Source organism: Numenius arquata, chromosome 2 (genome assembly GCF_964106895.1).
Source record: "Numenius arquata chromosome 2, bNumArq3.hap1.1, whole genome shotgun sequence".
Lineage (NCBI taxonomy): Eukaryota > Metazoa > Chordata > Aves > Charadriiformes > Scolopacidae > Numenius > Numenius arquata.
This window is the reverse complement of record NC_133577.1, coordinates 36,265,613-36,288,286: the sequence shown is the minus strand read 5'-3', so window position 1 is coordinate 36,288,286 and position 22,674 is coordinate 36,265,613. Positions and strand designations below refer to the sequence as shown.

General features: G+C 36.7%; 1 protein-coding gene across 1 annotated transcript in view; it reads right to left on the bottom strand.

Annotated features, from left to right (window-relative positions):
* BABAM2 (BRISC and BRCA1 A complex member 2) overlaps window positions 1–22,674 on the bottom strand; it is a 175,031-nt gene that overhangs the window by 131,976 nt on the left and 20,381 nt on the right. Inside the window, exons 3-4 of the mRNA XM_074144601.1 lie at window positions 20,314–20,390; window positions 8,411–8,505 (exon numbers count right to left, since the gene is read on the bottom strand). Of these exons, the coding sequence (XP_074000702.1) occupies window positions 8,411–8,505; window positions 20,314–20,390 (172 nt within the window). The remainder of the gene's footprint in view (window positions 1–8,410; window positions 8,506–20,313; window positions 20,391–22,674) is intronic.

Genomic DNA, 22,674 nt, shown 5'->3' with positions numbered 1-22,674 from the left:
GCTTTCAGAAAAGCACCTTAAATTTTGTTTAAAATTATTTTCCCTCTTTTCTTCTGCTGGCCACACAATGTTATTCTTGATTAACGATCTCATACCTCAGTTGACTCAAAACCCTAGCAAATCTGACACACAGAGAACACTCTTTTGCATTCACCTAGAATAAATGCACCACTACCTCCCAAGCACTATTCACCTGAATAAGGAGCAAACAAGTTCCAAAGATTACTACGAATTACTGCCATGTCCTGCTGTAGGAGCATCTAAGAGACAGCTGTTCTTTGTACGTTAAGGGTGATCTCGAGATGCAGAAACTGTGAAGCTGAGCCCAGAAGAGCATTTTAAGTTCTGCTCTCTTCCTGAAAAAGCCTGCCTGTTTCACTCACAGAGCTCTCTTTACAAGATAATCAGACCCTTACAAGCTACAACTGCCTACTATCAAAAGAGAGAGAATACAATAATGTCTAATTAATCTCTTAAAGACTTGGCACGCATAAGTATTTCTTGTCCTACTTTGCTAAGTGATTAGAGCAAGTTTTGCTTCTTTCCAGACCTCCCAGTGCACCTCTCAGAAAGCAGATGGTACCTTTACCTGTTCTGAGAAGGAATTTCTTAATTCCCTCAGCAGTATAAATCCTGGGATAGGGAATCCAATGCACTATTCATTAGTTAATCCACGTGAGTACACAGCACTTTTTCCCTTTGGGAGTCTGTTACCAGAGGCATACATATTTAACTAGACGTGGCAAGAAGAAAAAAAAAGCATGAAGAAAAGATTAATTTCAACACAAAACACACACACACACGCATCTTTTACCTAAAGACTTACTCATCATGCACTGATGGTAGTGTGAACAGGCCCCAACTCCTCAGACCCTCAGTGGACCAGAGAACAGACCACTCTCTCAATGTCAATGCTTTACCTCAAGAATTCTTTTTTAAATAGCAAGTCTTTTACTCTTATCAGTTCCTTTCCTATCAAAACAAGTAATTTTAGCTACAGCAAAGAGGCAGAACCTTTACAGCTAATGTTTTGGACAGCATCCACTAATAAATATCCCTTGAGCATTTATTGTTGGGTGGCACATGCGGAACTGCTTTCCTCTAACCATTATTTCCCCTGTCAAAATCCCATAAATTAAAATCAATATATCACATGGTGGATCTCACTGGCCAAGCAGTATTTCCATCTTTATTTTCACATTCTTACTACAAGAGAGTTTATAGGGCCTTGAAAATACAGTCTCTAAAGAAAACATTTACAAGATACCATTGTGTAAATCATAAGACGGAAATCAAAACCATTTGTCTACTATACAAGACAAATTAATGCAAATCAGTTATCTCTTCTCAAAAAGGCAGTATAAGAAAAGAACACTCATTTGGTTCCTTTATGCAAGTAAAAGCTGCATCTCTAGGAAGACAGGTATACGGCAAAATTAATGTAAAACTGTATGAACACTAATACTGCAAACAAAAGACAGAAGATACTGACTAAATTTGAACTGTATGTCTGTAATTATCTTTAAAAAAGAGCAGATATGCCAGAAGATCTGAGATGGAAGATAGTAAGGAAACACAGACATAAAAGCACATAAAGAATGAGTAAAGCAAAGAGATGTTTTGAAACAAATACAGGCTGAAACTTAGACCAGTAAAATAAAAAGAAAATACAGCTTGAGCCCTCCTCCATTTTGGGAAATTAATAGATCATTTGAAAATTACCCTCAGTGTAAAGACATTTCTTTGCCCCAACAATATCTTCTGAAGGAAAGAACACGCAGGGTCTCAAATTTAAACTAATCCCACTGGAGAAAAGTACAATTATAAATTATAACAGAATTCACAGTCTAAAATTTAATCAAGTATGAAACTGCATTATCAGGCAGAATGATTATTTCTAACTGACCTTCTGTAATCAGTTAATTTAAAAGTCTGTTCTGCTTGCATATTCATAAGCAATGACCAACTTTCTCTACGGAAAAATGAATTATCATGGTTCAACAGCTTGAATACAACGGGCATACCACACTGAATTTAAATTTATTCTCAATTCAGGAAGACTGTGCTAGATTTGATCTTTTATCTTTTTTTTTTTCCCCCCTAAAGAAAAAGGTAAAAAAGAAAACCTTGTAAATGCGTTTCTAGAAAGCCAACAAGCTGTTGCCTTAAAGCCAAACCATTTCTTACTGTTCTGGAGTTCTTGTAAGGAAGCGGAGTATATTCTGCCAGGACCATTACACATCAGGGCCAGAATCCTTTAATTTTATGCCAGTTTCTCTAATAATATTTTTTTCCCAAATTTTAATAAAACATTGCTCAAGTATGGTTAGATTTTAATTAACTGAAGCAAAAAATAATCATAACTACATTATCAGTTTGCTGGTTCATATTAAAGAATAATCAATACCAACATTATTATTTCACACCCAGACTTCCAAATAAAAGACATTCTGCTCTCATATGTCCAGCTTGAGATATCCAGCTTTATATTTTTGGTTTAAACTAATGATGACTTGATGTCAATAAGATGCTAGAATTCATTCTGCCACCCTTATCACTAGCAAGGTCTTTATTTCCTGCAAAGCAGGTATATAATATATACATATGAACACATTTAGCCATCAGTGTCTGGTAAATGGTAATCTGAAGTTACAATAGATAAATAAGTGATTCTTCTCCACTTACCAGAACTTCAGGATATACTACTTGATTTTACACTAGAGGAATAAAATAAAGAATACACATTCAGACATGCAGTTTGGTTCTAGTAGAGAGACAGCAGTCTTAAACCTGGTAGCAACTGTTGTCCACCTAAGAAATGAGTGAATTCATTGAGAAATCAAGATTAATTCAACATGAATTCAAGAGAAGATCCAGAAACTCAGAAGGCTTGTGCTCTGGGCTCATGTATAAGCTAAACAGAGATGGTTTGAAAGAAACAAGCCTAAACAGCCATTACACATTCTGGTCCAACCTTCTGGCCCATCTAACTATATGACCATGAAAAAGATGGTCAAACTCAGGTGACAGTTTAAAAGTATTATAATATTTTTTAATACAACAATATGAATGGAAAGCCATGAAATGTCTTTTCCCCTATTTTGCTAGTGCACAATGATTACGTCTCTCATCACATGTACATCAGCTAGTATGGCAGAAAAACATTTTCTCCCTCTTTGCCACCCTTCAGTCAAATGACCCATGCACATTCCTAACGTTCTGCTAACACTAGTATCTCCTGGCCTGCAATGCTATGTTTTAAGAGCTAATATTCTAGATTTTCCATATTCTAGGGAGAAATTGCATTATCAGAGAAGCTTGTGCCAAAAGATGAAAGAAAATATTTCCCCACAGAGCTCTTCAGAGAACTAATGGAATTAATTCTGCATTCTATACTACCGAGATTTAAGCAAGAAAGGCAAAACTACCCGTCTTAGCAGATATTTTCTTCCTTCAAAATTAAATAAATAGTATCAAACTGTAGAAATTTTTTCAATTTCTGGATTTGCTAGGCAAACAGTCCAGCCAAAACATTGTGATTAACTAAAGCAGAACTTCTGACCTCAGCATATTCTCTTCTGCTTACGCTCTGAGATAGGAAGCCAAGTTTTGTAAACTGTGCTAGGAAATGCTGAAATTTCAGAAAAAGAAAGAGAGGTAAATATATACAATAATTTTACATTAATAGAAAATGACAAAGTAATACAAGGTAGCTAACTCACTGTCAGCCCTGCAAACATTAATAATTCTGGACAAAGAGGACAAATACAAGGGAAAGTCTAGACTAAAGACTAAAAGACTAGAAGACTAAAACAAGGAGAAAAAGGAGTAATTTCCCAACCTAGAAAGGCCCTGAAGGAAGAGGAGATTGAAAGATGATAGGAAAAACTTGTTTTCTGTCCTCTCTCTTGAATACTTTCTGCTGAACTGTTTGTATACCCGCCATCTTTACCACCCAGCTATACAGACAATCCCAACGCTTGCTTTCGGCACTGTATGACTTCTCAGAAGGACCTCCTGAATGCTGGCCTCACATGGGCGGTAGTCAAGCTGGCCAGGCTCCCCCAGGAGAGGATTCTCAGCCAGAATCCTCTTTTCGGGATTTCTCATTTTAAAGCCAGTGCAAGCACACAAGGCAAAAAACCTATGCCTGATTTCTGACACCCCTTTCTAGCTGGGTCAAGGAAACAAATGAGGACTCGCTAGGGAAACTGTGTGAAGCTCAGAAACCAAAACCAGACCAAAATCCATTCAAAACTAGATTCTTTCCAGTCTGGCCTAAAGAGGAAGGTTGTACTGGTATAGCTCTATTGTTTGAAAATATGGACAAAAATTTATACCAAAAATGTCAACAATACCAGCCAAAAGGTCCTTCTGCTGGGAAAGCTCCTGGATTAAATTAACTCTTCTGATGGTATAAAATGTGATTTTGTCACCACTGCCTGTCCATACCAGACAAACCTCAGCAAGGCCTCAGTGACCATATGCATATAAAGAACCGAAAATCATATATAGGTTATCATACATATGCATATATATATGGACACATACTTACATCCCCCATACATATAAATGGGTATAATCAATGTAGCAGGAATAAATAGTTTTCAGAATTCACATTTGTTTTAGGAAATTAAACACTAAATAGCACTGGATTATAAATAAACAAAACACATCTTGACATACAAAGTCAAGACATGACTGAAAAGTGAACACAAAAAATGTGAATACAAAGAAGTTCAAAGTAAGAAAAAAAAAATCTAATAAAATGCAAGATCCAATCCTGCATTCTGTTTTACTTAAATTCCCCAAGTTCAACTGAAACCAAAGTAATTTAAGGCTTTCGGTACAAGAGTGGTAGGTTACGGGTCCAAGAATTAAATCTGCTGCCATCCCAAGTAGAGCAAGCAGAAGAGATAGCAGTGCTAAAGTAGTTTGCACTTACCCACACATTTCCCAGACAAAGAGAACCTGCTGCTGTGACTTTTAAGGTTTGAAGTCATACTCTGAAAACCATTGTGTTCATTGCCCTTATGAAAGTGCTTTCATACTAGAACACGTAACACCTGCATCTTTGCCAACAATACAACAGTCAGACTTTTTAGAATGAAGTCGTTCAAATGGCATTAGCTAATACAAGGGGCATTTGGGGTTTTTGAAGCTACTGTGAGCAGAGGAACAATTGATGCTCTTAAATATGTCTCATGCACCTGATAGTAAATGAAGAACAATGACGGAAGAGGGAGGTATTTAAAGGATCCCTTCACTACCCATTAAAGCTAACTCAACAAGCTGACGATAATTATGATTAAGATTTTGAACACAGCCACAGAAAACAATACAGGCATTCTGACGGTCATCATATAACCAAATGATAAATATGGAATCTAACAACTACAAATACAAGAATTTAAAATAAACATTGCTCTACACAAGATACAGAGCTTGACAGCCAACACACTTGAGTAGCACAATTAGCTGAATCAACTCCACAATGACTGAAATCTGTACTCAATATTAACAATTAGACAAGGTGAAACAATCTTCTCAACTCTACAAACTGGCATGAAAACCACAGTGGCCCATTCTCTGAAGTTCTGCGATGGCAATGCCATCCTCTCAGGCAAATGCAGCACTAAGTATTCCCATGTATACCAGCTCACAAGGACACATTCAACACTTACTGAGTTTCAGGAAATGCTAATGTCCTCTTGCCTCCATCCCCACTAAGGCTAATGGAGCCTTTTTGATAGTAATGGGTGGGCAGAATAATTCTGGGGAGACTAACTGTAGACCTGAAGTAGGACGCTAAAAAACCTCAAATCCTTAAACTGACACTTAGCTTGTATATACTGCTATTGGCTGCTCTTTGCCAAGAATATACTACAAAATCATTGGAAAAATGGGGTTAACATTTTGCATAAGCACTTCAGTTATTAACTGGCTCACATTAACAATCAACTAGGCTAACATAACAAACAATTCTTGTTACTCAAACTGGCGTCATTGTAATGAGCTCCAAATTAATCTCATCCGTACACAATCACTAATCTTGTTTTGTGCCAACTGAATTTTTAATCAGAACGGAGTGAATCATAGGTTGTTTTTAAAATACATTTCTAATACTTGTCATCCAAAATGAATAAACACTAGAGCAGGGAAGAACTTTTCTATTTACATTCTGAGAAGCTGATTTTATTTATGCATGCTATACACACAAGTATCAAATGCATAGGATAGGTGAGGACATTTTAAATGAAAATAAAAATTAAAAATATTTATTTCTAATAATGCTTTGAGCATGAACAGCATCACCAATCTAAAGAATTTAGCCCTCTGACTGCAATTAAAACTGTATGACAAACCAAACTAAAAGGAACAGCTGTCCCTCTGTTGTGTTGCTCCTCGATCTCTACATCATTCTAGAAGATCAGAATACACAGAACCAGACCCTGCAGCCAGCAGAGTAATTACTTCTGGCAAGGCATCTAATGAAGCATGTGTTTTGCAGTGCTGAACTTGAGACTCAACCTGAGTTTCAAACCAAAGTGACTTTAATATTTGTGCAAGACATAAAAGCAAAGCCGAGTTTCAACAAGCATTTTGGACTTGTTTCTGCTATTGCAAACCAGTTTAACACTGCAGTTGATTAGCTCTGCGTATGGCAACAAGAGCGCTCAACATATCACCCTACTGCTGAAACACAGGCCCAACCATATAGGAATTCTGGGGGGAAAAAAGATAGTATGAAGTCTTCACCTACAGCATCTACTTTTTAAAACGGAGTATTTCTGGAATCTGGTTTAGCTGTCTGGCTAGCGGCTGCTTAACTGAACACCTGTTACTGCGCTCAGATGAAAACCTAGCTGGAAGGTCTGCTCACGGCCATGGAAACTGAAGGAGTGACTGAAGCGATCTGCAGCACAGCCATTCAAATGTCTTCAGGGAGGTCTCCTGACAGCCTCCATTAGAGCTACACAAGCTTGAGGAATCTGGAGTACCTGGTTCTCATTTCAAGCTAAGCATAATGCCTGACTCAAGCCATGTAATGGCATGTGATGACTTCTGCTTGGAAAACAAGACACTCAGGCAGATGACAGCAGCGCAGGAAGGCTCAATGTCAGAATTCCCACAGATCCAGTGGCACATATTACTTACTTAAGAGACTGTGCTCCTCATTTAATACCATCTACATGCTTTTGTGCATCATAGATTCTGTTTTGATTGCCAGGAACCGTTGCATCAAAACTATTTGAAGATTGCTCAAGATTAAGAGCATTAAATTATGCTCAACGTGCTAATCTATTTTTACTTATAGTCAGTAGAAAGATATGTTAACACATTAAAAAATTCTGCTTATGTCTTAGAATTCAATTAAAATTATCTTCATTAAACAGCTCTGAGATCTGTGGAAAAAGGGAGTTATTCAAATACTTAGCATAATAAGCAAGTTATTGATAATGTATCATGCTGATGAAAAGCTCTGCAAACTATGTTGACCATTAAAAGGCGAATGCAAAAGCAAAAATACACCATGTAGACCATAGCTGCAAGGTGGAGATAACACGCTCTGATAACGTCAGGATGGACTGCGGGAGCATGACCAAGGACTTTATCAAAAAAGGTTACATTTACATAGTGAATGCTATAGCAAGGCATAATGACCAAAGGAAAGCTATTGGCTTGCAAAATTTCTTTTTTGGCTTGTTTTTAATTAATTTTAAAATAGGCTGGTTAATATGTCATTATGCATCATGGAGCAAATGGCTCTTCAAGCCGCTTTCCAATGAAGAGGACAAAAAGTTTGTTCTGCGCTTAGGCAGAAGAAAAGCAACGGTCCCAAAAGAAGTACCATTAATGAACAATGTAAGAAAGAAAGAAAGAAAACTAAGGACGTCTTTATCCCACCTTTTAAAAGGACATTTCTTTGTCTTTATGGTAACACTAACATGTACGAGTAGATAGCTTTCTTTCATGCACCGGTTCCAACAACATACAACCTGATTCTAGCCTTCCTCATGGGAAAACAAAAATCTACATCACTGCACAAAATTATGCTACTTTTTCTAGAACTAAATGCTTTTTAAAGACACAATTGATCAATCCTTTTTTTCTGAGACAGATGTTTTAAGATGGTCAGATATTAAATAGACATCTTTTTAGAGATACTCTGAATAGTTATTGTAAATGTCATCTTGCCTTGATTAAGATACTTTTTAAAAACCTGCATTTATAGTTTCAACTTTACATCATGATAGAAGACCAAGTGTTTATACTCACATAACAGTGAGGTAAAAGGTGGCTTTTTTTATTTATTCTGCATTGTTAGCAAATTCCTGTTACTGAAGCTATTCTAAAAAAGCCAACTCTCTTTGCATGGTATAAGGTTCTCAAACAGTGAATTACTTACATGCAAGGCAGAAGGATCTGGCAAAAATTCAGCATCCTCTCCAAAGATAAAATCTGGTGGCAGGTCAGGATAGTGAGCATTGAAAATTATATCCCCTGAAAAGTAATAAATGAAAATATTGTTTGGACTTTTATGTATGTACTTATAAATAAATAAAATATTGTACATATGATACATATTTTAATACAAAATTTGATAGCTACATTAAATCTATTTCATGTATATATCCATATAATTTTTACAAAAATTCACATGCAAGATAAGCATCAGATGTTTTGGGGGATGAAGTCAAATTCCTGAGGCACAGCTTCTTCCTCCTCTGCAAGCAATGAAATGTGAAATACAGTATTGCTTCATATCTCAAATGGCAATTGAAACACTATTGAGGGTTGCCTCAAAACATCAAGTTAGAAAAGTGATCTTGTTTAAAAAAAAAAAAAAAAAAAGTACCACATTTAGATTGTCATGTTTTGCATATTAAGTTAAAGTCAAATGCAAACTACTAAGATCAGGATTTTCAAAATACTGGAGCTTTTAAAACTTAGTAGCACTTACTCCCTCTTCTCCTTGCCACCCCCAACTCCTAGAAGGGAGAATACGCAGTTCAGTAGGAACCATTCCAACTATCCAAATTCTGGCCAAGAGAAATGAAGTATTACACATTTAAATAGAGAGACTAAAATTAACTAAAAATATAAAACTTCATTGCAGCTTGGCACTGACTTCTCATCTTGCCAGTGTCACAAGATACACAATTAATTACTGATGTCATAGTTCAAAGAAATTTGGGTTGTATTATTTCACTAGTAAACATACTTCAGAGTTCGTATAGGTCAAGAGGCGGTCATCTGCTTGTGGGCTTTTAGGTAAAACACGCACCATTCAAGAGAAAAAAAAGTATCTAGCATTACTTCTCTGCCTCCCAATCACTCCTTCCTCTTTATGAAGACATGAAAGAATAACTCTGAGCTTTTGCATAAAGCAGGTTTGTGAGGGACCAGGCATTAGAATAAAGAAGTCAGTACCTACTATGTGTTACCACTTGTTTGAAATCTACACAGCAAAGTAAAAGCAGTGTGGTAAGCCTTCTAAACAATTCTGTTCAGAGAAAGTTAAACCACTTTTTATTCTCCAAAAATTATGAATGCAATACTGGAGGAAAGCATTAGATGAACAAATCTTACAGAGCCACATTGCTGGCTCAGTGACGTCGCAATTGCAAGACATTCAACATGACAGTTTTAATTGTTAATATTTTGTAAACTTATCTTGGCTCTAGCTGGAAGCAAGAATACCATAAATATTAATTTGCAGAGGATGAAGGCTCATGACCAAAAAGCCAACAGCCAGTGTGGGGTAGGTATGCTCTACAGTATTGCTCCAAATCATGAACTCAATCACCATGCAACCCAGTAGAGCACAGTGTGGGTCCCTCCTGTCTGCTCTCCTGCCTTCCTTTCACAAATGTCAGGAACATGCGTTAAGTGTGGGGTGCAAGAAAAAGCAGAGGTCTGCCAATTAGAATATCCAACACAGTCAACATAAAATCAATCTTTTATTTCATTTAAAAGAAGAACAAAACAGGCACCAATCCTAGAGGAAACTGCATAAAATTGCAACAGGAAATGCACATATATTAAATAAGAGAAAATAATTAGTAGTCTGCTTAAACTGTAATAAAGCAATGAAGAATTTAGAAAAGCTGATGTTTACTAGACTGGATAGTTCTATGCCACTATAACTCGATCCTTTTTTTCCATGTATGATGCCTTACAACAACCTCACCAATTTCTATGTACAGAGCAGGCAGCTCTTGACGTTATGTGTTGAATGAGATAGAACCTTAAAATACAATCTTTGACTGAGCTTTGCTTTATAGATAAAGAGGCATATTATGAGTAACTCGGAACACAGCACAATGTAAAAGCTTGGCCTGTGACTTAGGTAGCCCAATGCTACTCTGAAGAATCTTATCTGTGTTTTTCCCATATTGTTATGTGATGCTAAGTAGGTCATTTAACATACACTTTTCATATTGCAGTTGCTAGTTGCATGCTTTTCATTCTCTGCATTCCTGCTTAAACAGAGTACACACAGCTACAACTCAGCTCACTAGGAGCTGCACTCCAACTACATAGATATTACAAAAGGCTACTTAGAATAAAAGAAGGATCAAAATAACTGCATATTTTTGTGTTATACCTCCAAATTTGGTTAGTAAAAAACTATTACAGAACCTTACATCACGAGGTAGCTCCAAGACTCTGCTTAGATAAGTGAGATTGGCAATAAACTGTATTCATCTCCGAAAGCTCCACATTAATGGGCGAACCTCCAGCAAGCTGTGACACTAGGTGTAATGTGAAGGTTCAAGAAGGTACAAACTCTTTTTTGTTGTGTTACACTTTTCTTCTCGGTGTTTTCAGCTCTACAGTAACATGAAGTGAAGACAACTCACAGCAGCTCCCAGAACATCATCATATGCAGTGCTCAAGTATGACAGTAAATTAAAATTGGCATTATTAGTTTAACATGATAGGTGGTAAACTTTTACAATTCCGAGTTCAGGTCACTTGCGTACCCCATACAGTGATGCCTGCTGTGAGACAGGGCCGACAGCTGGGGACAGTACCCTCTTTGACCACTCAGGTGTGAGATGTGTGACCACGCTGAGGTCAGGCACGTCATGGCTGCAGCTGGGCAAGCCAATCTATTACCTCTCTCACATGCTCATAGCTCTTTATTACCTTCTGTCACACCCCTTCTTCCACTGAATGCTAGTGGCACATCACTCCTTATGCATAGTGAGTGACCAACTATGCAGATATTTGGGGTTTAAAAGTTTTCATGACCTACTGATACCACAGAACTATTCAGTACAAGGGACAGAATCCAGAGTGAAAAGTAACATTCTGATATTTAACTTCCTGTTACTGTTACTTATAATTACTTCTACTTGCCCAGGATAAACATGCCTCAAATCTGAATTCCCCAGTCACTTTTACTAAAGTCAAAAGACATTTTGAGACCAAATATATCAGCATTAAAGCCAATGTGTATTCCAAGATTATTTTTCCTATAGTATAGCCATTTTCCAAAAGGCAATATTCAGTATGGCTGACAGGTTCTCTAAGCTTCAAAATAAATAAAAGTATTATTTCAGTGCCTGTTAATCATACAATCACAAAACACTAGTGCCGAGACCATACTCAAAACATTTTACAACCCCATGGAACCTAAAAAAATCATGCTGTTGACCTTATTTTCTAACTAAACCAGAAACATAATTTAATGAATCATTAACACTGTCTTTCCTGAAGTATCATAGTTTTTTTTATGCAAATGTAAACCCTAATTTGTTCTGATACAATCAAACCTCACACAGGCTGGGTAACAATAAAGACAAAAAAATTCAGAACAAAATGGTGTTTCTACTTCAATGTAAACAGTTAGGAAAGAGCAGTGCTTCTCTGTCATCTGTGGTTCTCAGACCATCAGTTAAATGCAGCATCTTACTACTGAAGATTGTAAGATCTGACCTTAGAACTATTTTTTCACGTATTTAAAAAAGAAAAAAAAAGCATCCCTTCAGTCAAATCTCATTCTAGTAAGTCTCACTTCTGTCATGAATCCAAAGACATTCAACTAGTTACTAAAAGGAAATAAAAAAGAACCTTTTTTTGAACCATATTAGACATTCACCCTGGTCTCTGTAATTTTTCTTCTCCATCCTCTCCCCTTCCATATGGTTTCTCTTATGCCTTGCTTAATTTACCATACTAGGACAGAAAAAGTAACACCTTTAACTCTAGAAAGCTTAGGTACCAAGGAATGAGTTTACCCTATTCACAACTACGAGCATGAGCTATTTTAATAAAATATATATTCTCAACAAAAATACACCATTACAAATCAGACTAAAGATTAAAGGAATCAATCCTAAATCTGAGTTTTGTTTTTATTAAATACCACAAACCAGAGAAATTAAAACTGCAGTTAACAGTTTGCTTGGCAGGGCTATGACACGTAAATAAAAAATGCTTCTTTACACTCAAATAAAAGGTATTTAAACAATCACAATGGTCAACGCAACAGCAAATCTGGTTTTACTTAACATAAATATTAGTGCTGGTCTCTGCAGTAAGCATACCAAATACAAGGTGTTAAATATTTTGAATAACAAGCTACCAGTTTGTCCCAACCCAGTAGAAATAGCCATTTTTTTAACAACTACTTTATTTAATATTTACACGATACTACCTGTGGCTTACCCTCTTCAAATATAATTGTGCTGGGGTAAAACCATAAAATTTTCCACCAATAAAGCCATTTGCAAAATTATTGTGCTTAGAGTTTGAGAACGGTTAGCATTTCAATTTTGAAAGTAAAACCACCAAAAAATCAATGTAGTCCTGCATTCTTTTCCCCTTCTCGCGTAAATCAAACAAATACCATTTTTCTTGCATCTTGAGCACAAATACTTAGTTCCTCACATGTTTCAACTCTGTTTGCTCTTACTCTCTGGACAGAAGGCAAACTGCGTGACCTTCCACAGTGCTACTGACCATGACCATTCCAATGAAAGAACAAGGGAAGCAAAACCTTCACACTCGGACTGCTTTTATCTCATTTCTATAGATACACTAGCCAATAATTACTTCAGTGGAATTACATTTCCAATTAAATACTACTACAGAATTGAAAATTACTTCAATAAAGTTAAAGCCATGGAGTGAAAGATAAATTTAGAAGAAAAAGGATGTATTATACATCTTTTGCTTTTCATTACCCCAAAATATTACTTACTCTTCCTTTTTCTTTCCTTGGGCAAACAGCATTAAATTTTGAAATATTTTACTTAACAAGATTTCAAAAGAAAAGTTAATATGCTCCCAATAGACAAAAAGACAGAAATATTAATAATTAAATCTATTATTTCTTTTAACAGAGAGAGATGCTGTTCTTTTCTCATCTATCAAAATGCATAATCAAGTCTAACAAAGCAGAAAGGATTGACTACAAGCAAGTTAGGTGTAATTCTGAAACTGAGAAAGTTCTTAAATCCTTACAGTTCATTTCCACTGGCCTACCCTATATACGGTTTTTCCTCTCATGATAACTTCCTTTTTAGGGTATTTTTCTTTCTTTTTTAAAATCATACTGTAAAGTTGGTAGTACTGAAAAATATTATACTAAGAGTGCCACAGCATTAATATCCCTGATTACCTAAAGGTGGCAAAATTAGGAAGCAACGTTATCAGTTAGCTTCCTAAACTCTACTTGTGAAAGTATGTCTATATTCTTCAGTTTTTTCTGACCCCAAGAATTTCTAAGTCAGCACTAAGTATTTAGAATAAACACCTGTGTCCACTGCAGCCTGGAATAAGACCAATCTGAATGGAATTCATCATATGAAAGAAATCAACCCATTTGATTTTTAAGAAACAAACAAAAAATACAAATGCAACTTGATCATGAAATGCATACATAGATAATAGGGAGCAGTGTTGAAGCAAGTGACCAATCCTTTGTGCAGAATCTGTTTGGGGAAAATAAAGAAACTGCTCTTGTTGAATATTAAAAAGCAAAAGATAGTAAGTAGAATTATATTATTCATCTATTCAGAATGCTAATCTATCTCTTCTAGAACCACATAAATTGTGGAGAAAAAACACTGATCAGTCCCCTCTGTAAATAAATTCTTACCTAAACCAGCCACTGTTAATTGTCTTTACAGGTATAAAAATAATCTGTTATGCACTACAATCTGCAACCACAATACTAAGTCAGTGTAGTCAGGAGTATGAAAGGATTTAAAGAAGAAATCCTAGCCACTCTACTGCATGCAAAGCTGCAAAGGACCCAGTCTCCATGAGCTTGGTTCAGTTTAACTAAGTTGTATAGTGTCATTTGAGATGCTTCAGGGCACATCAATGGCAGTTATGAACACAAGGTTTTTCAGAGAGATCAGTGCCCTTTGGGTCAGCAGCTGAAAAGGCCAAGCAAGATACCCTAGGGAACCTCAAACAGAGTTAGACACCAATAGTTAGGCAAGTGAATCAACTCCCACTTTTCCAATAAAAGAAAAAAGATACAGGAACAATTTGCAGGATGGTTATTTGGTTCTTTGGCAAAGGGTTGCAGGTGTGGGGGTTTTTTGCTTTAAGCTCAACTGACAAATGCCATTGTAGGAGAAATTAAAAAAAAACAAACCGAAACAAAACCCTGCATACCGAAAGAGAAATTATGTTCTGTTCTAAAGTGGGCAAATCTGCAAAAAAGGAGTAAAAGGAAATGAACCGGATCCCAAGCTGAACAAGAAGCCAGCGGGACAATCTTAGTGACTTGCACTTCTGTAGCCAGGCAACTGCTTTCTCAGAAATTTTAGTACTAGAATTGAAGAGGACAAAGATAAGAACAACAGATAATACAAGAGAGGATAATATATTGGTAGAAATTAAAGACAATGCTAGAGCAGTTAGAGACACTGGGTAGGTGAGAAAAGGCTAAAGTGAAGGACAAATACATTCAAGCAAATGGACTGTAAACCATCACCAGTAACTGCAGCCCAAACGGGACAAGAAAGGAGGAAAGAACAAAACAGGAAGGCACTATGGTAATACCAATGTGGAGGCCTAACCTAAAATCCTTTAAAACTCTGTAAGTCCACAATTGTACATAGATACTTGTAAGGTCACCTCTCTTGATGCAGAAATACATTATTTAAGATTTATACCTGCAAAAACTTCTCTTGTTTACTTGCTCAAGTGAAGTCCAGAACATAAGGAAAAGTATCAAAAAAACCCCAAACAACCCAGGCGAGAAGAAAGTGATTATTCAAAGGGGGAAAATATTGTTGTCAACTTTGTATTCTAAGAAGAAATAAATGTAATAGAAAGATTAGACTCTCTCTTGATGTTTCCCATTAGGCACATTCATTAGATAACAAATAGGTTACTGAAGCAAGAAGATTCATTACTCCTGCCACGTAAAGCAAGACTCAGCAAAACTTCAGAAAACATACCGCCCGGAAAAATCTTTGGTACTTTGCGTGACCCAGCAAAAATACACTTACCATAGAGGTAATGATATCACCTAAGTATAATCTGAATTACAGCGACCAAGAAGTCATTCCCACAAGAGCCAAGAGCCTCAACTAAACCACAACCAGTGCAAAATAACCTAATGGTGCGCAGAAGACTGACACACGCATTGCAGCAACCTCGTTACAAGAATCTTAAATCTTACAATAACTTGTAAAATTATTTTTACAGTCACTTATTGGCACAATAAACAGATTTGCAAAGCAGCTTTTAAAAGGGCAGCAAGGAGGTCAGGCTCTTTTCCTTATTTATCATTTTGTTTGTTTCTAATTAATTCCTTAAAGTAGAAAGTCACAGGAAGACTAGATGAACTTACTGAAAGAGTTCCATTACAGGAATAAAAGCAGATGAAATTTTGTACGTATATTATGAGCAATATTCTTAGACTAGTCAGGCAGCAAAACTGTGATTTCCCCCTTCTATGTCCTATAACTAAAATGCATAAGAAACTAAGAAACAGAAATCAGAAGAAAAAAAAAAAGAAAAACTAAGCTTCAAACAAGACAAAGGAAACCTTCTTTGGGATCAAGGAAACGAAAGTGGTGGCAGTAGAACCCTGAGTTGTAATCCACTCACATAAAAACAGTGAAAATCAGACAGAAGATGAAAATACTAGAGTTCAAGAGGCTACAGGGAACAGTAGCATCACAAGGGCAACACATTGTTTAATCACCATGAAATTCCAGATGACAGCACTCAAGGACAGAGAGGGAGGGAGGCATCAATGCCTGAAAAAGAAAATGTGAAGAGCACAGGCAAAAAACAATAACAGTCAGGCTTTTTTAGTAGCAAGAAGCAGTGAAAGCTTGAGTGAAAATGTAAAACCATAAGCAAGAGATTCCACGGTTTGCTGAAAGAAAATTGCCATGACCAAGGAATTGATTCTTAATGTTGTATTTTAATTATTAATATTATTCCATAAAGACTATTACAGCTTATAACTCTGCTTATCCTGACAATTTCTGTGACATCTGCCTTGATGTTTTAGCAAGGAAGACCAATACTCTGCAAGAGTTACAAAATACTTCACCTCAAAATACACAAATACTTCTCTCAGAAAGGATAACAAACTACTCAGCAGATAAGGCTGACCAGTTAGCAATAAAGGACAGCTCTGCACATCAGGATGCTTAGAATAAGTTTTGTCCTTGGAACACAGATTCAACCTCTTACAGGATATTGCAGTCAATTTTCTTGGAGTTAAAACTCCTATCAAGAGCTTCGAAAAATTCAAATATAAAGAAAAGCATTGAGTTTAACGTAGCAGCACTGAATGCTGGATGAACTAATAAAAACAATACAGCTGTCTCAGATTTTAATTGACAGTCTAGGAAGAGCAGGCTCAAGTTTTCCAACCATTCTGGCCATGCAAAAGCAAAATTTATGGTTTCCCTTAAAGAAGAAAATAAAGTAAAAGCAGTTCTCTGAAAGCACCATTTAAAAATTTCTGAAGTGTGATTAGTACGACAAACAAATCTCCAACACTGATATAATATTTTCTCCAGTATAAAAATGCAGATATCCACAAGGTCTCCAAGGTTCCTGTCTACAGCTGAGTAACTGTTCAGTGTAACATTTCAGCAGCTCAGAATACATGCAAGAGTAAGGTGAATGTGACATCTGAAAAAACCACAATTAAATAGCTAACTGGATCTCAAGAAAATGTCTTAAAATGACCAACAAGCCTTTCTTAACTCACAGGATAAACATCTTACCGAAGCTAACAAAACAATTATTTTACACTACAGGTAGTCAGCCACTGCCTTGCCCGCAAGTATACTTTCCCCCTTTTCAAAAAAAACAGTGAACTTCCTGGTCTTTTGGAAAACAGGATTGTGACTGTGCAGTTAGACTTCTCGAAAGTAGCATACCAACAGTTTTCAACACAGTAGGATTCATACTAGGGTATTTCTGCAGTGGCAGCGGTTATGATTGATGATATGCAAAGATCTGATCTGTTGCAAAGAGGATGTAAGACAAACCACAAAGGAACTACACACTTCAGCCTGTATTGGGCACCACATAATGAAGACCATACACTACAGATCCTGAACATTTTCAGCCAATCTTTTTATTCTGGCAGATTTCGCAACTTTCCTTTGCAGAAATATTCTGCCCTTGAAAGATAACATATCTAGCAACAGCCTATAACAAAGTATCTACAAATCTCTTCTTGCACACCATGGCTGCCTTCCCCTGCCATCATTACAGATCTAAATACAAAATTATCAAAGCTTTCTTGAATCTGCTCGCTTCACTATTTATTCCACATGACGTGAGACTGAACAATGTACAATGTTTTCAAACGTAATGCTGAAATGCAGAGGATCGTTAGATTATTATTACTTGAATTCACTTCTGTTATTAGGTACCTCCAAAAAAAGATACACTTGTTTACACCACTTTCAGTTGGTCACGTTAAAATATACAGCATAGTTAAAATGTGTGGTTTGGGTTTGCTGAAGGTGGAGAAGAGCAGTAGCATTATTGTTGTTTTGTTTAACTGCTTATGTGATATTCAAAATACAAGAACTGGGGGGGGAGGGGGAGGGAGAGAGAGCTGATTTCTCAATGTTGAAATCTAATGAATAGTCCATAATCATATTCCTAGGTATGTTAACAGGACTACAGTCATTTAGTATATTAGTACAGTATGTATGTCTATGTCTTCGCATATGGCATTTTAATCTACTGATTTTCCTTTATGAATCAGGAACAATTCTAGCCTCTACTTAAAAACAAGTAAAGATTTAAACCTCTCAGAATGTAATAATAGGGTCCTGCATGGTGATAAATGACTTACTAAAGTCCAATGTCATCCAATGAAGCCTCTTTTCACTGTATCTTGATCATGATCATAGTCATCAAAAAAGTCTCAAGTACAATCTACCTCACATTGCAGGACACATCAAGACTCAAAAAGTTGAGCCTGCTACACAATATCACATTTTTTAAAAAAAAAAATTAAATAAGGACAAAAATTCTACTTGGTGGGGTAGTTGGCTCCATTACTTACTGAAAATTCTGAATAAATGCATAGTCACATCTTTTTTCCTTAAAATAATTTCTAGCTAGGACTTAATATTTCATTTTTATCTTTTGGAAAGGAACGATTAGGAAGCCTGTTGAGCCATGATTTCATACTTTTACAATAGATAAAATAGTCATAGTAGACTGATACATGAGCCTAGCTCCTATCTTGAAAACGTGAGCAAACTTCCAGACCAACTTCTCTGTGAAAGACAACTTTCCTTCTAAGTGCCAAATGGAAGCTTTAAAGTTCTTCTAATTATCAGAAGTTTAACTGTGTTGACTTCTGTTCATAAAGGAGAAGGGCTTCCAGTGCCCTACATAATGACAAGGAAAACTACTACAGAAGGAATACAACGACATTCTTAATATTTAAAATGTCTTAGAGAGCTATAGCATCTGTATGATGCAGTCTAAACCAATATTATCAAAGCAGTTAGTGTTTTAAATGTTGTACATTTCTGTTCACACCAAGTACTTGCTCCTCCAGACAGCACATTTTCACAACTCACAGGACAGCTGAGGTTGGCCAGCACCTCTGGAGACTGCCTAGGTCCAACCCCTCAGCTCAGAGCAGGTTCAACAAGAACAGATTGCTAAGGGTCATGTCCAGTTGGGTTTTGAGTATCTCCAAGGATGGAGATACACAAGCTCTGTGTGCAACCAGTTCCACTGTTTGACCACCATTGCAAAAAAGTTCTTATATTACACCTTAATTTTCTGTATTTCAGTTTGTGGCCATTTCCCTTCAGTGCCCACCACTGAGAAGAGCCTGGCTCCATCTGCTTCATTCCCCCCACCAGGTATTTATACACATTAATAAGACTTGACCTGAGCCTTCTCTTTCAAGAAGCTCCAGCTTGCTTGGCCTCTCCTTGTACAACAGATGCTCCAGTCCCTCAGTCATCTTTGTGGTCTTTTGCTGGACTCATTCCAATATGTCCATGCCTTTCTGATACTAGGGAGACCATAACTGGACACAGTACTGTACTCCAGATGTGATTTCACCTGTGCTGTCCTAAGTCTAAATTTATATTTTACTTTATCTGAAATTCTTCATCCTCTCTCCTATTTCACTTGTTAGAGATAAAAAACAATACTACCTTAGCATTTTTCATATGCAGACTATGGCAACTCATGTGTTTAGAAAACTGTATTTTATCTTCCAAAAACATACAAAAGCAAATTTTATTCTAATCCTTTGAATCAAAACACAGACTAACTGAAGAGTGGGCAAATAAGCCAGCTATCTACATATCCTCCACAGGTAAGGAAGACTTAACCACACCACTAAATCAGAAAAACCAAAGTCACATTCCTCTAATCTGGTCAATTATACCAGTTACTATTTAGAGATACCTAATAAAATAACAGACTGACTTTTTTTATTGGAGCTTAATAAAGAATTCTTCCTAAAAGAGAAAAAAGGAAAGAACACAAAGCAAATACAAATGATAAGCCAGTCTAAAAATGGTCACGAGATTGTCTTAGTCATAACACTATTAGAAATGTTAAGGTGGGGATTTGTGACTTTTGGCTTTTAGGACTCGTTTTCAAATTTGTAGTACCAAGGAAGGCTGTAAACTTATCTTAAAAATTAGATATTGTTACAGTTGCATGTTCTTTGAGCTGAAGTTTTAAGAAAAAGCAACAAACACAGGTATCTCAAAACTCATAACATTAGTTTGACACACTGGAAAACTTAAAGTGATATAGAACACTGTTACTGAAAGAAAGGCCAGGATGCAATAACAACAGGTTTTAACTTACATTTGAGTGTTTCTCCAGCATATGGGATATGTAGCTTAAACCGATCACAGCTAGGTCCAGGGGTCAAGGATGTACACCTAAAAAGGAAGGTAAGAAGAATGTGCTAAGAAGTTACAGATGGTAGCAGACACTAATATTATTCTACAGGGTACAAATGACCAACATAGTAAAGAAGTTGTGAATACTAGAAATACTCATCCTTACGATTCTGAGAAAGAAGAAAAGGTGGGAAAGTTGCAGGAGGCCCATTCTCTTCCAATCAGCGGTTCTCACAACAGCATGAGAAACTTTAGGATCTGTGCCAACTATCTTCTTTCCCATTTTAACACAGGAAATACGCACATAAAATGCCCCAATTTCAGAGTGTTATTAGAATAATATCAATTAGTCAGTCAAAGCCATCAAATTCTCTACTTTGTATACAATTTTTCAGGTGACAACTCCTTACCTATGCCACAGTAACAGGGTCACATGCTCCCTGTCTCTCCCATGAAGATACCCTGGACGAACCTCAGTACCTCAACATTCAGTCATTTTTACCTATTTTAACCTTTAATTCTTCCCTCGTGGAAAAGTCTCACAGTAAGCCTCCAGGTGAGCAAGTTTCAGAATCAGGTATTTGAGGCTATGACAACCGAGCATGTATGTTCATGATCTGTGATTATTTCATATCTCCTGCTTATCTCAAACACTGCAACAGCAGTTGGGTCTCGCAGTGATGAGCAAGCATTTTATGAACACAAAAGTCACTGAAAAACTCTTTAGTATCTATGGCAGAGAGGACGAACTTTTTCACACCTTTTAAATCATGTACCAAAGTCTTTGAATAACAAAGAAACAAAAATCTTAGCTGCAAAGGAGAAACAGTGACACAAATTGTTTCGCTGGCTGGAATGGTCCCTGGAGCTCTCACCACCGTGGGCACTTGACAGGTCCCAGCAGCAAAAACACTGGAAGCCCTTGGCAGTTCATTGCTTTCCATATCTAAGGATGCTGATAACTCAGAAGTCTCCTTGACAGCCCAATATCATTGAGAATTGTTTATAGTCCCAGCAAAAAAGTTACACTTGTTGCAAGCCACTTAAAGCTCAGAGCTAAAGACGGCCCAACTCTAGATAAAACATAAAACAAACAGTGAAAAGAAGGTAGACAAAGGTAAAATAACTTGCCTAAGCTAATATATCAGATCACTGCTAGAGCTCTACTACAAACCACTGACAATATAATGAAACAAAAGACATGCTTACTGGGCCATATACACAGCCAAAAGCAAAAAGATGGGTAGGCCATAAAGTACAAAAATTCTGATCCTACCTCATCAGAAACACCACAGTAACTCCTGCAGCTCTGTCTTACCGCAGAAGAGGCATCAGGGCAAACGGGGCAATGTTAATTCTCACTAACATACTCAAAATGCTTCAGAGAGCCTTTTCTCTCAGATGCTGGCTCTACAGTCTCTTTTCTCTTTACACATGCAAGTTAAGGCAACCACATCCACTAACTTCAGACTGTTTGTATTCACTGAGCTACGTTTACTATTTAATCAAATTCGTGCCTACATTTAGCTTCATCAAAAAGAAGCAACCACAGAACTACAGATCAATTAACTTAAATGAAGTTTCCGCAAAAATACTAGAAAACGTAAGCAAATCTCTTGTGTGCACCTAGAGTCTAACACAGATGCAACTAACAGCCTACATTGATCCAAGGATACACTACATTTTTTCAGTATAATTACAGAAACTAGATAACTGTCCTTGCAAATAAAAGGGAAGCAACACATGTCCTATCTTCACTTTAGAGAGGTTTTTGCAATGTCTTGTGAGAGCACAATTCAAAACAATCTACAGAAACATGATTTAGATACAATTATTATCAGATGTGTGCAGAGCTGACTGGAAAGCATTTCAAAAAAGATTAGTTCACGTCTTGCTTCATCCAGGAAGAATGCACTGACTGGGTTTTCTTCTGGTAGAATATTACTTTGCATTTCATTGAAAGACTGATGATGGAAAAGAGATGCTTATTAAACCCGCCGATGATGCCAACATGAAAGGGAATGCAGCATGCTGCATGACAGGAGCAGAGCTGAAAACAGTTTTGATTTGATGGTCTGTACTACTGTTTTTTGAATTACATCTAGTTAGGGCTTAGCAAGAACAGTAAGCATCATCACCCTTGCTGGGAGTAAAATCAGTTTGAAAATAAGAAAGACTGGAGCTCAGTGCAACAGAAACAAGAGAATGTAATTTTTTCAAAGACCTGGGTTTTTAATAGGTGAGAACAGCAAAACAGGAGTGACCATTGCTAGGGTGTTTTAATGGCTGTGGATGAATTTAACAGCTATAGATATGAAAGTAT